Source organism: Gadus morhua, chromosome 16 (assembly GCF_902167405.1).
Source record: "Gadus morhua chromosome 16, gadMor3.0, whole genome shotgun sequence".
Lineage (NCBI taxonomy): Eukaryota > Metazoa > Chordata > Actinopteri > Gadiformes > Gadidae > Gadus > Gadus morhua.
The window spans coordinates 33,450,097-33,467,509 of NC_044063.1; the positions used below are offsets into that span (position 1 = coordinate 33,450,097).

The following is a 17,413-nucleotide window of genomic DNA, read 5'->3' on the forward strand; positions in this document are numbered from 1 at the left end:
GCTCACCTTCCCTCCCTTTCTCCCTCCCTCCTCTCTTTGTCCTCTAACGGCACATGCCTGGCATTGACCTCTGACCTCTGAGCCCTGCAGGGGGAGGAGGGCGAGGGCCTCAGGAGTCATCTGACCGGTCAGGTGAGGGAGAAGCACACGGCCGACGGTTAGCCATGCTGCCGAGAGAGAGAGAGAGAGAGAGAGAGAGAGAGAGAGAGAGAGAGAGAGAGAGAGAGAGAGAGAGAGAGAGAGAGAGAGAGAGAGAGAGAGAGAGAGAGAGAGAGAGAGAGAGAGAGAGAGAGAGAGAGAGAGAGAGAGAGAGACCTCTGTACCAGATAGTACTCTGCTAAAAATGTGAATGTCTTCTTGTTAAACATGGGGAGGGGCTTGTATTGGTCTAGGCTGAAGCTGCCCCCAGAAGGTCTGACCCCAGCGGACAACACCCGGTTAGTCCTTCACATGAACCGTAGAGCCAGCAGCACTTCAGGACATTGCTGCCCGGGCTGAAGGTAGTCTCATGGTCCCATGGTCTCAGATACAATCCCCAGACGAGCCTGACCTCACCTTTACATCTCCAGAGAGGTCCCATCTTCAGTGGATCCTATTGGAGGATCGAGGGGCGCCCCACCTGGCTGTAGCTCCAACGTTCAGTGTTGCTCTCTCTCTGTCTCTCTCTCTGACGCGCAACCTGCTGATATTCAGATTGGCTGAAAGCAGCAGAGATGGAGTACAGAGGAAGGGATCTCTTTGACAGGTAGAGAGATAGGACTCAGATTCTAGTGCTACAAAATGAGTCTCTAATTGAGCTGAAGAATGGGTTTCTACTAGAGCTGTCAAGCGATTAAAATATTTAATCGTGATTAATCGCATTAATGTCATAGTTAACTCACGATTAATCGCGTTTAATCGCAAATTATTTTTCTATGCCAAATATCCCTTGATTTTTTTGTCCCAGAATTCTTCTAATTTTAATTATCTTATCAGCATGGTGAAGTGCATCGGCTTGCCTTGTGCAAATTATTTTTTATTGATAACAACATTGGCATATACTAAACAATCAAAACAGGACGATACAAAAAAAGAGCCTATAGTGCAATTAAATGACTGCTTTGAACAAATGTCATTTGAACCTAGCAGTCAGGCTATTGCTTCGATGTTTTGAGCCAAAGAAAAAGAAGAAAAAAAAAAATATTTTTTTAAAATAAAACAATCGCGTTAATCGCGCGATAATTTTTTTGACGCCGTTAAAATTGGTTTGCGTTAACGCCGTTAATAACGCGTTTAACTGACAGCTCTAGTTTCTACATAACACCCCTCACCTGCTACTGGTTAGTGAGGATCCGATAGTTGAGCTGAAGGATGGGTTTTCTACATAACACCAATCACTTGCTGGTTTTGTTGTGTGTGTATGTGTGTGTGTGTGTGTGTGTGTGTGTGTGTGTGTGTGTGTGTGTGTGTGTGAGAGTGTGCGTGTGTGCAAGTGTCTGTGTGAGTGCTATGTGGGTTGTGTGTGTGTGTGCGTTCATGTGTGTATGGGTGGGTGCCAGAGGTAGAGTGGCCATCGGGAAGATCGGGGGTTTACCCGGGTGGCCGATCCATTTATGTGGGCCGCGGCAGTAATTAGGGAGTTTACCCGGGTGGCCGATCCATTTATGTGGGCCGCGGCAGTAATTAGGGCCGCTGGCATCCCCTAGCGGCCGCCGTGCCATTGGTCACACGAACGAGCAATCGCGAAATGTAAGAGAGATACCCGTTAGGGCCTCTTCCCTGCCCCCTCTCCCCCCCCCCCCCCACCGTCAGGATTCCTTGCCCAACAAACCCCCGCAGCCTCCAACCCCCCCCCCCCCCCCCCCCAACAACTCAGCGCAAGGCCGGTACGGTAAGCTCCAGCTATGAAAAAGTGCCCAACTCTACCCCTGGTGGGTGCTGTGTGTGTGTGTGTGTGTGTGTGTGTGAGTGTTTGTGTGTGTGTGTGTGTGTGTGTGTGTGTGTGTGTGTGTGTGTGTGTGTGTGTGTGTGTGTGTGTGTGCCTGTGTGCGTTTGCATGTGTGTGTGTCCGTTAGAAGGTATTGAGCACTTAACTTCCATTATAGGCTCACCCTATTAGAAGGGGAGAGAGAGGAGAGAGGGGGAGAGAGTAAGAGCTCTGTGGGTTTTTTGTTCAATGACAGAGATTGATGGATGTGGTTTTCCTCTAGAAATATGAGGATTGTAAGAGAGAGAGAGAGAGAGAGAGAGGGAGGGAGAGAGAGACGCTTTTAACCTAAGCGACTTAAAACAAGTACCTTGTCAGAAGAAAGAGAAATAACCATCTATTCCTGTCTGTACATTTCAAAGTCCAAGTGAATTCTGAATAAGTGAGTCTTGAGTCTCTTGTTTCGGGTCCAGGTGAACTCTGAATAAGTGAGTGTTGAGTTTCTTGTCCAGAGTCCAGGTAAACTCTGAAGAGGGGAGTTTTGAGACTCTGGAAGCTTGGTAGCGACTCTGTGTTCCTGACTTCAGCAGAGAGTTTGCTCCACCGAAACAGAAGAGTTGTGACTCTTTTCTGCAACCTTTACTTGCTCCTATATCATACCAAATCATTCATCAGTATGAATGTGGTTGCAATGCAAGCCACACTATTGTGATCATGTTTCTAATCATTCTTTGGCCTCATTTTCAGTAATTATCCCCTCCAAAAGTTTGAGGGAAACATGTAACAAATGCCCAAAAATGTGCTTGATATCAGTGCATTGTGCTATTCATACCATGATGTGACAAGCATGGTATACTTTTTTTGAATATTTTTTTTATCATATTGTAGCAGGCTCGTGGGTTCTGGGTTTCCACGCTACGTTGAATAGTAAACCACACAACACAAAGAGCAGTTCAAAGTTAGGGTAATTTATTTACAGAGTAAATACAACCACCAGGGTGGGAAAAGGGTCATCCACCTCAGTTCGGGTACAATCCGTTATCCGTAATCCATCCAATTCACTTTCCATCTATCGCTCTCTCGTTGGCCATACAGCACTTCCAGACGATCACACAGATACTGTCTGTACTTCTCTAGGCTTCCAAACTCACACAGCCCCCGTCTGTAGTTTGTTAGCCCTTTTAACCCCCAAGCACCCCTGCTTAATGCTCCTCAGGCTTGCATCGGTATAGGGAGGAAGTCCATATAAGGCTTGTGGGTGGAACAAGCAGGTTGCCAGATATACCACTCCCCTCACTCCTTCCTGCCGTCTGCCACAATATTATTAACATGGAAAAAGAATGGAGCAAAAATACAAAAATCTACCACTCCAAACGTGATCACCTGAGAGATGTCAAACAAAGTAAACATATGTAAACCAGAAGTATGAAGTTACTGCTCCGACCTCAGGGTCTTCGTAACCCGGCGTCAACCTAAACGGCCACACCCCGTTTGCCACCAAAAGATGACCCTTGGTATCTTGGCCTTATTTGAACTGAAGAACCTTTCTGCCTGTTTAAAAAAAAATTAACAATTTGCTTGAAGGAAAAAGCTAATGACACCAAGTGCACTATAAATGCTCCTGAGAACGTCCTGATCACAATGGATATTTAGTTTTTCTTCAGATTCAGTAAAAATTTTCCGAGAGTTGCATGAATAGGATTTAGGAAATGAGTTGCCATTTGTCCCTGGATCAGATGTCGGCTTCAGAGACCTCAAGGACATGAACCTGGTCCACAAGGACCTCTGTCCTGTGGAAGGCTTTGAGTCCACAGCTAGACCAAGGACTTCAGCTCAAAGGGCTGACTGGAACAAATATAAATTGGCAGAGATTGAGGAGCAATATTTCTCGAATTATAACTTCTCGAATCATAGTCATCAATTATTCACGATAAGTGAATTCCAAAGGTCCTACCATTGGAAGCTTCTAGTGCTCGAGCACAAAGAGCTAAGATAGGAAACATACACCATGTTCAGCTTGCGTCTCAGAGGATCTTACCAATAATCTAGCTAGGACGTGGTCAAGGCCCGTCCTCTCCTCTCCTCTCTCCTGTCCTCTCCTCATTCTCCTCTCCTCTCCTTCTCTCTCCTCCTCTCCTCTATTTTATGTGGTCAGGCCTGTGGTAAGTTGGACTTCGTGACAGCTGTTGCTAGGGAACAGAAGGGTCTCACCTGTCCCCTTCTGTAGCCATTTATACCCTCAGACGTGACATGAGAGAGAGAGAGAGAGAGAGAGAGAGAGAGAGAGAGAGAGAGAGAGAGAGAGAGAGAGAGAGAGAGAGAGAGAGAGAGAGAGAAGGGGGAGTATGTGTGCTCATTTGTATTTCGATGCTAATGCAGCTATGCTATCTCTTTTACCAGGGTCCTTCAGGAGCGATCACATCAGGGCCTCTGACGTCCTGCCCATCTTAAAGGAGAAGGTCGCCTTTGTGTCAGGTTAGTAACAAGGGAAAAGAACGCCTAACCCTTCAGCGTTAGTTCCTTGCCCTACCTATTGAGGTTACAATGTCTGTGGTTGGTCTCTCTGTCTGTGGTCTGTCTCTCTCTCTGTGGGTCTGTCTCTCTGTCTGTGGTCTATCTATTTGTCTGTCTCTCTGTCTGTGGTCTGTCTGTGTCTGTCTTTCTTGCTGTGTTCTGTCTCTCTGTCTGTAGTTGGTTTCTCTGGCAGTGATGTGTCTCTCCTTCTGTCGCTCTGTCTGGGGTCTGTCTCTCTTGCTGTGGTCGGTCTCTCTGGCTTTCTCTCTGTCTGTGGTCCGTCTCTCTCTCTGTGGTCTGTCTCTCTGTCTGTGGTCTGTCTCTCTCTCTGTGGTCTGTCTCTCTGTCTGTGGTCTGTCTCTCTATGCTCTTTCTCTCTGGCTGTGGTCTGTCTGTCTATATCTGTGGTCTGTCTCTCTGTCGGTGGTCTGTCTCTCTGTGGCCTGTCTCTCTGTCTGTCTATGGTCTGTCTCTCTCTCTGGGGTCTGTCTCTCTCTCTTTGGTCTGTCTCTCTGTCTGTGGTCTGTCGCTCTCTCTATGGTCAAGTATTGTCAATTCCAACGTTGGATTCTGACCCATGGTGCATTAAGTTTAAAATGGTATAATTTTGTAAAAAGAAATAAGTAAAATGCATAATAAATAAATTCAAAATAGCTCAAAATAGTTCTGAATAGTGCAAAGGTAGGCAAAATAAAACGGTATATATATATAAAAAAGTAAATGGTCCGGGGTTATTGGGGGCAGATGGGAGGGGCTTTCAGGATTCAGTGGGGAGGGAAGGGAGAGAGTTGAGCTTCCTGACAGCCTGCTGGTAAAAACTGTTTCCCAGTCTGGTGGAGCCGGCACAGAGGCTGCGGTACCGTCTCCCAGAACGTAGGAGGCCGAAAAGGCTGTGTGAGGGGTTGCTGGGGTCACCCTCAATGCTGGTTGCTTTGCGGGTAAGGCAGGTTCCATAGATGTCCAGGAGGAAGGGGAGTAGGACACTGATGATCCAACCAGCAGCCTTCTCCGTGCGCTGCAGGGTCTTGCGGTTGGATGCAGTGCAGCTCTCATACCACACAGTGATGCAGCTGGTCAGGATGCTCTCGATGATGCCTCTGTAGAAGGAGCACTTGATGGATGGTGGCCTCTTGCTCTCTTCAGCTTGCGGAGGAAGTAGAGGCACCGCGTTGGAGATGAGACCAACCATGGTTGTGTCATTCGCAAACTTCACAATGTGGTTGCCACTGAAGGACGAGCGCAGTCGTGGGTCAGCAGCGTGAAGAGCAGGAGGCTGAGCACACAACCTTGGTGGGCCCCCATGCTCAGAACGGTGGTTCTGGATGTGTTGCTGCCGACCCGCACTTCCTGAGGCCTTTCACTGAGGAAGTCCAGCAGCCAGTTGCACAGGGAAGAGCTGAGCCCCAGCTGGTTCAGTTTGCCAATCAGCTGCTGAGGGATGATGGTGTTGTATGTTGAACTAAAGTCTATGAACAGCATTCTGACCTATGAGTTTTTTGTGTCCAGGTGGGTGAGGGCTGGGTGAAGAACAGAAGAGATAGCATCCTCAGTGGATCTGATACCTCAGTATGCAAACTGATAGGGGTCCAAGGTGGTGGGAAGGGTGGATTTAATGTGAGCCATGACTAGCAGAGCAAGGCAGAGCAGCATGATTATGGAGGTCAGTGCAACGGGATGATAGTCATTGAAAGTCGATGGTGAAGGCTTCTTTGCAACAGGTATGATGGTGGTGGCTTTGAAGCATGACGGGACAACAGCCCGACTCAGAGAAGCTTGGAAAATGTCTGTGAAGACATCTTCGAGCTCCTCTGCACAGTCCTTCAGCACACGACCAGGGATGTTGTATGGACCTGCAGCCTTTTGGGTGTTGATCTTGGAGAGGGTACTCTTCACGCTGGCTTCAGTCAGGCACAGGGCCTGGTTGTGGGGAAGAGGGGGTAGTCTTCTGTGGGCAGTGGTGTAGTCTATTTTATTGTAGTGGGTATACTGTGATGATTCCCTCCCAGCCTCGTACAAACCCGTCCGACCGGTACGTGTACGTGTGTGGCACTTATGGGGTGTCGCACCACACTCACCAACGCAGGGGTCTACAACCCGCTGATTTAAGAGTATAATGATGATCAACAATCATGGAAAGCTGAGTAGGTTTATCAGTTTTAATAACAGTATGAACAAATAGAACACAAAAATGACAAGTTGTCCTTTGTATATCTATAGTAGCAATAGCACATGCTAAACAAGGACAAAATCTACTCAATATAATTTAATGAACTGTTAACATCCATGGCTAACCAGTGCATGAGAAGGAGATGACAGGAGACTAATGTTTCACTCTTTCAATTGCTCTAATTTGAGCTCTTACTGTTGTTATCTAACATACCATACAGTAATTGAATTGTGTAAAAGTGTGAAATTACTGCACCTTAAAAATGACCATGAATTAGCTATACTCTCATTTGCATAGTGATTAACATTATGAATTTAAATTGTGTATACCTGTATGTTGGCTGACATTTACCTACAACTTTTTTTCCCTCCACTCTAACCAAGGATGACTGTTTTTAAATTCCCTAGCCTGACACCCAGTCTGAAAGGCTGGCCAGGGGTTCTCATCTAAAAGTAACAAGGAGATATAAAGTGGGATTAAAACATTGTCTTCTGTTGACTACTTATTATGTGGTTTACACATTAATATGGGAGGACTGGACACACACACACACACACGCACGCCCACGCACGCACACACGCGAGAAGGAGGGGCTCGGCCCGCCAACTAACGTGCAGAGATGCAGGGGCAGCTTCGCGCTTCATAACAGAGACAGGGCAGAGCGCGAGCGCGCAGCGGGAATTTTATGAATGGTGAATGTAGGAGATTACTTCCCCTGCTTAAAGTATTTTATTGCAGTTATACCCAACCGATATTTCCGAAAAATAAACACAGAAGTGAAAGATCTGTCACAAGACGATTGATACGTATCCGTGCACATTTTTAAGTGGGTATACGCAAATCCTGGTGCGTTCCCAGTGGGTATAAGGCGTATACCTGCGTATCACGTAGACTACACCACTGTCTGTGGGGGCATGCTGTTGTGGGTTTCAAACCTGGCAAAGAAGCTGTTGAGGTTATTCAGCAGAGAGGTGTTGCTGTCACAGGTCTGTGGTGAGGGTTTGTAGTCCGTGATGGTCTGGATCCTACACCACAGGCTCCCTGTGTCTCTGCTGTCTTTGAAGTGTCCGGTTATTTTTTGAGGTTTGGCTTTCCTGATGCCACGGGACTGGTTGGCCCTCAGGCAGGCTGCGTCCCAAGCTCTTAAGGCGGTGTTCCTGGTACTCAGTAGCACGCAGACTCCTGTCAGCAATGGCTTCTAGTTAGCCCGTTGGTGATGGCTCTGGGGATGGTAACATCAGCAATGCATTTGCTAATGTAGGAGGTAACAGTCAGAGTACTCCTCAATGTCTGTAGTAGTTGTCGTGGTAGTTGCCTGCCTGCTTAAACATCTTCTAGTCAGTGGATTCAAAGCAGTTCTGAAGTGCAGCAGAGGCCCCCTCTGGCCACACAAACACCTGCTTCAAAACCGGTTATGGTGACTTTCACCTTTGGTCTGTAAGCTGGCATTATGGCACATTTCCACCAAGTGATGCGATTAGGTCCGGTACGATTGGGTCCGGTAAATGTAGTACAGTTAGGTGGGGTCAGGCGCGGCTCAGTTACGGCTTGCGTTTCCACCGCCGACAGTACCCTTAATGTAGGGCGGGGTTTAGGCTGGATGGCCATAGTGCGGCAGCTACGTAAGCATCGTGACATCATAGCAGATATACACAGTGTAGCCTGCTAATATATCTAATCAAAAAGAAGAACGTGACGCATTAAACAAATATAAACAATTTAGGACGTCCAGAAGGGACGGCAAACTTTTTTGCAACATTTTCTTCAATAAACTATGCTTTCACAGTTGTCCAGAAATACCTCTGTGTTACTGTGTTTATTTGTCGTCATCCCCCTGTCGCCTGGAAGTGATGATGCTTTCGACAAATCAACGGACAGGGTGTGTGTCTCCAACTTTTTGGCACCCTTTCAGACTGCTTGGTACCCCAACAGAGGAGAAAAAAAAAATTGGTATGGCTAATTGCGGCCAAGTTCGGACCCCGCCCACTTTTGGCGGTGGAAACGCAAACCGTACAGCACCTAATTGCGCCTAACCGTATCGCATCGCTTGGTGAAATGCACCATTAGCATGACACTGATGTAGTCTGAGTGGCCGATGTGGGGGAGGGGCGAAGAGTTGTAAGTACCTTTGAGTGGGGTTTAAACCAAGTCCAGAGTGTTACTTTCTCAGATGTTGCTGGAATTGGGGGAGAACAGATTTGCATGATTATAATCCCCAGCGAAGATGTAAAAGCCGTCTGGGTGGGCTGTCAGATGCTCACCGATGGCGTTATGAAATTCCCAAAGTGCCTAGATTCTATCAGCGTTGTTGGAAGTGGGAGGGATATACACAGCAACAAGCAGAGTCGCCGTTATGACTCTCGTTGATAGAAAGGACAGCACCTTACGATCATAAACACATCGACGTCAAGCATCACTGATGTACACACAGACAACACCACCTTTCTTTTTTCCTCTTTTCACAAGGACTCTGTCTGAACGGTGGCACGGGAACTGCTCAAGCTTAACGAATGAGTCCAGGATGCTGTCGGGTAGCCATGTCTCCGTAAACACATAAACACAGCCTTCCATCACATCGCGGTTCACAGACCTCAGCAGCTGTATATGATCCATTTTATTGTCCAGAGACCTTACGTTCGCCAAGAGGAGAATTGGAGGAGTAGGCCTGTATGGCGTATTAACCAGCCTCGCTTTAACACTTCCGCGTTTTGCAGACGAAGTAGTCCTAGCTCCTGTGAATCGTGTCTCAGTGAGTCGGATAATACTTCCTCAGAAAAGTTGCGGTCAACCTTTTCTGTTAATGTCCAATGCAAACCGTCGGCTGTAATTGTGTTAATCCGCGGGAAAAGATGAAGAAAAGTTAGGAAAGGACTCCATATTGGAGTATTGGAGTCTCTCTGTCTGTCTCTCTGTCACCCGTTCTGTCTCTCTACGACTCTGTCTGTCTCTGTCTGTGGTCTGTCTCTCTTTCTGTGGTCTGTCTCTCTGTCTGTCGTACTACTCGTTCTGTCTGTCTCTCTCTCTATGGTCTGTCTCTCTCTCTCTGGTATTTCTCGCTCTGTCGGTAAAATAAGATGTCTCTGCGGTCTGTCCCTATATCTGTGGTCTGTCTCTCTCTCTCTCTGTCTGGCTGTCTGTGGTCTGTCGCTCTCTCTATGGTATGTCTCTCTGTATGCGGTCTGTCTCCCTCTGTGGTCTGTCTCTCTGTCTGTGGTCTGTCTCTCTGTCTGTCGTACTTCTCGCTCTGTCTGTCTCTCTCTCTATGGTCTGTCTCTCTCTCTGTGGTATTTCTCGCTCTGTCTGTCTCTGCGGTCTGTCCCTCTCTCTGTGGTCTGTCTCTCTCTCTCTCTGTCTGGCTGTCTGTGGTCTGTTGCTCTGTCTGTGGTCTGTCTCTCTGTATGTGGTCTGTCTCTCTCTGTGGTCTGTCTCTCTGTCTGTGGTCTGTCTCTCTGTCTATCTCTCTCTCTGTGGTATGTCTCTCTGTCCGTGGGCTGTCTATCTCTGTCTGTCTCTCTGTCTGTGGTCGGTCTCTCTGTGATCTGTCTCCCTGTCTGAGGTCAGTCTCTCTGTCTGTGGTCTGTCTCTCTGTCTGTGGTCTGTTTCTCTGTGGTCGGTCTCTCTGTCTGTGGTTGGTCTCTTGGTCTATGTTAGTAAAGATTAAAAGACCCGAAATCTGCATAGTAACTTATGATTCATTAGAAATCAGAATTAACGTGTGTGTGTGTGTGTGTGTGTGTGTGTGTGTGTGTGTGTGTGTGTGTGTGTGTGTGTGTGTGTGTGTGTGTGTGTGTGTGTGTGTGTGTGTGTGTGTGTAGGGGGGAGGGATAAGAGAGGAGGCCCAATCCTGACTTTTCCCTCCAGAAGCAACCATGACAGGATCAAACACGAGGAGCTGAAGAGACTGGTCACGTACCTGTCTACCGTGCCCAGGTACATGCACACATGCAATCACACACACATATACACACACTCACACGCAAGCATGTGTATAATAAGTATGTGTATGTGTATAATGTGTGTGTGTGTTGGTGTATAATGAGTGTGTGTGTGTATAATGTGTGTGTGTGTGTGTGTGTGTGTGTGTGTGTATAATGTGTATGTGTGCAAAATAAGTATTTTGTATTATGTGTGTGTATATATGTGTGGATAATAAGTGTGTGTGTGTGTGTGTGTGTGTGTGTGTGTGTGTGTGTGTATGTAAATTGTGTGTGTGTGTGTGTGTGTGTGTGTGTGTGTATGTGTATGCATAAAAAGTGTGTGTGTGTATAATGTGTGTATGTGTATGTATAATAAATGAGTGTGTGTATATGTGTATGCATAATAAGTGTGTGTGTGTCATCAGCGAGGACGTGTGTAAGCGGGGCTTCACGGTCATCATGGATATGCGGGGGTCCCGCTGGGAGCTGATCAAGCCGCTGCTGAAGACCCTGCAGGAGGCTTGCTCCCAGATATGCGTGGCACTCATCATCAAACCAGACAACTTCTGGCAGAAGCAGAAGACCAACTTTGGCAGCTCCAAGTTCTCCTTTGAGGTGACACTCTCTCTCTCCCTTCTGTCACTCTGACTCTCTCTCTGTCTCTCTCTTTCTGTCTCTGTCTCTGTCTCTCTGTCTCTCGCTGTCTCTCACTGTCTCTCGCTGTCACTGTCCATCTCTCACGCTCTCTCTCTCTCTCTCTCTCTCTCTCTCTCTCTCTGTCTCTCTCTCTCTCTCTCTCTCTCTCTCTCTCTCTCTCTCTCTCTCTCTCTCTCTCTCTCTGTTGTAAATGGTTCCATAGGTCTCCCTATCTATCTGAACTTTCTCTCTCTCAGCTACATTATACATATAATACTAATATAAGTATCAGCATTAGCTCTAACTAGCATTAGGCTAAGAAGCTTGGTGTTACTGTTAGCTACTACTGTTAGTTACAGACAAGCATGGTGTTAGAACTAGCAAGGTATGAGCATTATCTTCACCTTAGAGTGAGCTGTTGTTAGCATGAGTGTTTGTTGTGTGTTCCAGACCAGCCTGGTGTCGGTGGAGGGGCTGGCTAAGCTGGTGGACCCATCCCAGCTGACGGAGGACTTCGAGGGCTCACTGGACTACAACCACGACGAATGGATGGACCTCCGCGTGGCACTGGAGGAGTTCATCTGCAGCGCCGCCCACCTGCTAGCCCGGCTGGAGGAGCTGCAGGTACACACACACAAACACACACACACACACACACACACACACACACACACACACACACACACACACACACACACACACACACACACACACACACACACACACACACACGCTCCGACACTCCGAAATCAAACATTAAATAAGAACTTTAACCAGTTGCTTAACTTCTGTCGACCCCCAATAACCGGACAGCTTTATATGCACCACCCCTTGGAGCCGAAGAAAAAACACACAAAAACACACAAAAACACACAAAAACACACTGATACACACCACACACACACACACACAGACAGATACACAAACGCAAAACTATATACACAAACTATACTCCTTTTACATCTATGTATGAGAGTGTATAGTTGTGTATGGGAGAGAGTATAGTAGTGTATGTGAGAGTATATAGTTGGGCATGTGAGAGAGAATAGTAGTGTGTGTGAGAGAGTATAGTTGTGTATGTGAGAGAGTATAGTTGTTTATGCAAGAGAATACAGTAGTGTATGTGAGAGAGTATAGTTGTGTATGTCTGTAACGGTGCGGCTGCCCGTTACCACAGGCAATGGACACAAACAGGACTGACACCGGGATTTACATGTACCCTTTTATTAAACACACACAGAACATTCAAACACTTTCATGACGCCACCTTCAACACACAAAAAAACATACGTTATGAGGAAGCCGGTCATGGGACATGGCACAAACAAACAAGGACAAGACGTAAAACACTCACGTTACGGTTGCGCTGGCTTCCGGGTGCCGGGGGCTGCGGGAGGACCCGACGTGAAGTCCGGAAGAACATTTGTGCGGTGGGGTGACATCAGACGGGCGAGACCAAGTGTGTGAGAGGAGAGGGGTGTGTTGGGGTACTTGGGGAATATTTAAGGTGTCAGGGAAGTAGGGGGTAAGGATGGGATTTAGACAAATAGGTCTGTAGTAAGGTGTGTAACTAGGGGTGGGGATAGGTAAATCAGAAATGTGTATGGGGGGGTTAATTGAATTAAGAGTGGGATGGGTCGGGCCAGGTAGGATATATTCAGGTCCAAATCATGTAGGTGGGGCAGAAGGGTCTGAGGTGAGCGGGAGACAACACCTGGCTCTTTGACCAGCCCAGGGTTTTAGTAGTGCCGAGGGGAGGACTGTTGTTTCGAGATTATTGGAAGTTTAGATTAGTGACAGTTATGTTGAATTATTTATTTGATTTTTCGGTTTATTCAGTTTGCATTTTTTGCCTCCTGATGGACATTTTTGTGCCTGAATAAATTCTTGCCAACGGCCTTGCTCACATCGGTCGCACTGCCTCCAATCCTTCCGCCGCAAGGCTAGCCTGGTAACAATGTCAGAGAGTATAGTTGTATATTCAAGAGAATATAGTAGTGTGTGTGACAGAGTATCGTTTTTTTCATGCAAGAGAATATAGTAGTGTGTGAGAGAGAATAGTAGTGTATGTGAGATAGTATTGTAGTGCGTGTGTGTGAGAGAGTATAGTTGCAAGAGAATATAGTAGTGTGTGTGAGAGAGTATATTTGTTTATGCAATTTAAGAGAATATAGTAGTGTGTGTGAGAAAGTATAGTAGTGTGTTTGAGAGAGTTTGAATGAAACAGCAGTGATTTTGATTCCCCAGTTCCTGATTGTTTGACAGAAGAGGTGGTAGCTTCTGGTGCTCAAAATACTGCGCTGTCATTTTCACTCTGGAATTTCCAGCGATTCTGTTATGCTTCATTCGCACCAAGAAAATTATTTGGTCGGTCGCTTGTTCGCCTGGTCGCCTGAGTTTGCAAAGCTCCCACTTGTGAACGCCAATTCATTCTCAACAGTCTCTACGTGTTGTGGAAGTACCAGAGACGTCAGAGAAACCGATGCAAAATATTCTAATCTAGAACACTACGGGAGCTCCGGCGGGGGGGTCCTGGAGCTCTATATCTAAATAAAATAAGATGATATAATGTATAGATATCTGTATAATATAATATACAATATAACGGCCAAAAGTTGTGTGCGCCTCCGGATTATATTATGAATCTCAAAGGGGACATATTATGGCATTTTCGTAATAAAAATGTAATAAAAATCTGCACTACAAAATCTGAGTCCATTGAAAATGTAATAAAACCTGATAATGTAATAACTTCCCGATAAGGTAATAAAGTGCATTTCCCAATAATGTTATAAACTTTTTACCAATAATGTAATAAAGTATTACATTAATGGGAGGTTATTACATTATCAGGTTAGCCTTCATTTCGCAAGTCTTGATTATGTAATAATTCCCCAATATTGTAATAATTGAACAGCAGACCACCCATCACTTGGGTTCAAGTGGTATTAGGCAACACTAGCTCAAGAGCTCTAGCGCCACCAACAGGTCAAAGTTTAATGTTAATTAACTTTTGACCCGTTCATCCCTGAGCAGAAATGGTTTTCGGTAGCTAATATAACTAGTGTCACCCGTAGTAAAGAAAAAAATAGAAAAACTCTTAATCAGTCAGCTAATGCGAAAAAGAAAGCTTTTTCTCATAGCTAAAAGTCACTCAGATCAGCTTCACTTATTTGTTTCTTCTGGAATGACCCTAGCTTTTGATCCTCTCCCAGATGGCAATTGTCAGTTTTCAGCTATGGCTGACCAGTTTGCAAGCTTGGGAATATTTCGCTCATTCACCACTCTTAGACAGGATATTGTATCTGATTTGGTGGCAAATCCTTTTGGTCTTGATGGCACACCTTTGTTAAATTTTGTTACTGATCAAAACTGGGATGACTACATTAATGGCATGGGTGAGTTGGGAACTTATGGAGATCACATCACAGTGGCAGATGAGGACTCCTTTTCTTCCTCAAGTCCACTATCATCTCTTTGGTCTTGTCCTTGTTGAGGGTGAGGTTATTGTCCTCACACCATGACACCAGACTGGCCACCTCCCTCCTGTAGGCCACTTCGTCCCCGCCCGTGATCCGTCCTATCACTGCGGTGTCTTCCGCAAACTTCAGGATGGTGTTGTCTATGTGTGAGGCGACACAGTCATGAGTGAACAGGGTGTAGAGGACTGTGCCGTGCAAATGTTTGTGATGATGCTGGCTGAAGTCCTATTTCCAATCCTGACAGATTGGGGCCTGCCAGTCAGAAAGTCCTGGAGCCAGTCACAGATGGTGGGGTGCAGACCTAGTGTAGACAGTTTGTCGGTGAGTTTGTGGGGGATGACTGTATTGAAGGCGAAGCTGTAATCCACAAAGAGCGTCCTGATGTAGGAGTCTTTATTTTCCAGATGGGAGAGGGAATAGTGGAGAACAGCAGCGACAGCATCAAGGGTGGACCTGTTGGGCCGGTAGGCATATTGCAGGGGGTCCAGGGTGTCTGGTATTCTGCTCTGAATGTGGGTCAGCACCACTCTCTCAAAGCACTTCATAATGATTGGAGTGAGTGCTACTGGTCTGTAGTCATTCAGGCAGCTTGGTGGGCTCTTCTTTGGAACAGGGATGATGGTTGTGGTCTTGAAACAGGAGGGAACTGTGCAATGGCTGATGGAAAGGTTGAAGATGGATGTGAGAACATCAGCCAGCTCGTTGGCGCATGCTCTGAGAGCTCGCCCAGGGATGTTATCTGGTCCGGCTGCCTTGCGAGGGTTGATGTTCCTCAGGACTCTGTGTACCTGTCCTGATGAGACAGTTGTTGGGGGGAGAGGGGGAGGGTGCTATCATACATTAGTCACCATGTCTGTGGACACATTTGTATACAGTAACATACCACCCCCCCCCACCCCCCCGCCAACAAAATCTCACTCTGAACTCAGTTCAAAACTTGAGAGTCCTGTATCTACTATATATTATATCATCTTATAATATTTATATATAGAGCTCCAGGACTCCCGCCGGAGCTCCCGGAGTGAACACACACTCACTGATGCATACTAAAACACACACACTCGCACACACAAACACACTCATGCACACACACACACAGACACACACACACAAACAGACAAATACACACACACACACGCGTGCACGCACACACACACTCACACTCACTGATACACACTAACACACACACACGCACACACAGACACAAATAAACACAAACTGCTAATCTGCTGCTATATAAGCGGTGCTTCTAGTGGAATGATAATAATTTACACACAAAGACATAGAGAGAAAGACAAGGACACTGTGTGTGTGTGTGTGTGTGTGTGTGTGTGTGTGTGTGTGTGTGTGTGTGTGTGTGTGTGTGTGTGTGTGTGTGTGTGTGTGTGTGTGTGTGTGTGTGTGTGTTTGTGTGTGTTTGTGTGTGTTTGTGTAGGAGCTCCTGTGTAAGAAGGACTTCCCGCTGGACGTAGAAGGATCTCGGCGCCTCATCGAGGATCACACCCTGCTCAGGAAGAAGGTAGCACTTTATATATACTAGAGTTTCCGCGTGTGCATTGCGCGCTCAACTAGTTGTTATTAAACCCATAACTATAATGTTTAACGCCAGTCCATAATGTACCAAATTTCTGAGCACATAATATAATAACATTTTGCCCATAATGTTACAACGTATACATGAGGGTGATTCACACTTGGGGCCCTATTTTAACAGTATGAAACGCAAGTGAGAAGCACCAAGCGCAAAAAAGGGTTGGTCTGAAATAGCCTAATTACCCGTAGGTGTGGTTTGGGCGTAACGTGCAATATACCAATGAGAGTGCCAGCTCCCATCCCCTTTAAGAGCCATGAGCGCATTTGAATCTGACGAGTTGATATTTTGACAGCGCGTCTGCAGTCTCCGATGAGACAGATGCCAATTTCAAACTTCAAATGGCTCAGTTTATGGCCAAATAATAAGGCCTAATTCACACATGGAATAAGGTTTTCTTCATATTGGAATGGAATAAGGTTTTTCGAGTCATATTTTAAGGGCGCATTCATAATGTTGCTTGTGCACCTCGCGCATACACTTTGCTTCTCTCATCTACCTAGCCACTAGGGATGGGCAAAATGATTCTTTTCCGGGAACTAGTTCTTTCAGTTCAGTTCACTATAACGATTCGTTTATTTGATTCGTTCGTTTTGATTCGTTCGTTACATCAGATTACATCTTAAAAAAAAATAATAATAAAAAAACTTTTTTTTATAATTTTTTTTTCGCAGTCTGCCGTTTGGAGATGCCTGCTATATAGTATGTCGAACGTCCCACCAATATTTATACCACTTGCTTACTCTCTATATTTCATTCATGGTTTTACATTTATAATTTTATTTTACTTTACATTTAATTCTTCATTGTTCAGGCATTACAGAACTTGCATGGTCATAAATAAAAAATACGAACTGCAGTTTAATTTCTTTTGTTTGTTCTTAAATTGACGTAGAATGGGGCAAAGACTCCTAAGATTGGGAAATGCGTTTATCCAATAAACAGATGGAGGTCAAGTCTATTTTCGAAAAAATGTAGGGGGATATATGAGTCGAATGGTATGACCCAAGATACGTCAGACAGAGAAAGCGCGCATATTCGACGGTACCGCCTTGTCATTGGTTTACCCAGGTGCCATTCCAACACCATTGCTACCTCTCATTGGCTGAATCTTTGAGAAAGTTGTAGACTCAATCAATGGAAGTCGCGGGGAGACGGAGCTCTGTTCGTTTGTATATTTTATTTACGTGACCATATGTT

The 17,413-nt window shown here is 45.9% G+C and overlaps 1 protein-coding gene across 5 annotated transcripts in view; it reads left to right on the plus strand.

The window, feature by feature from the left end:
• Positions 1-17,413, plus strand: part of kalrna (kalirin RhoGEF kinase a) — a 196,236-nt gene that overhangs the window by 3,693 nt on the left and 175,130 nt on the right. For 3 of the 5 annotated variants that reach the window (XM_030380530.1, XM_030380534.1, XM_030380535.1), the window contains exons 2-7: positions 91-132; positions 4,307-4,381; positions 10,403-10,517; positions 10,930-11,119; positions 11,591-11,764; positions 16,058-16,141. In XM_030380530.1, the coding sequence (XP_030236390.1) occupies positions 91-132; positions 4,307-4,381; positions 10,403-10,517; positions 10,930-11,119; positions 11,591-11,764; positions 16,058-16,141 (680 nt within the window). Of the gene's footprint in view, positions 1-90; positions 133-4,287; positions 4,382-10,402; positions 10,518-10,929; positions 11,120-11,590; positions 11,765-16,057; positions 16,142-17,413 lie in introns of those variants that run through there. The other 2 variants (XM_030380531.1, XM_030380533.1) reach the window with 2 other exon arrangements.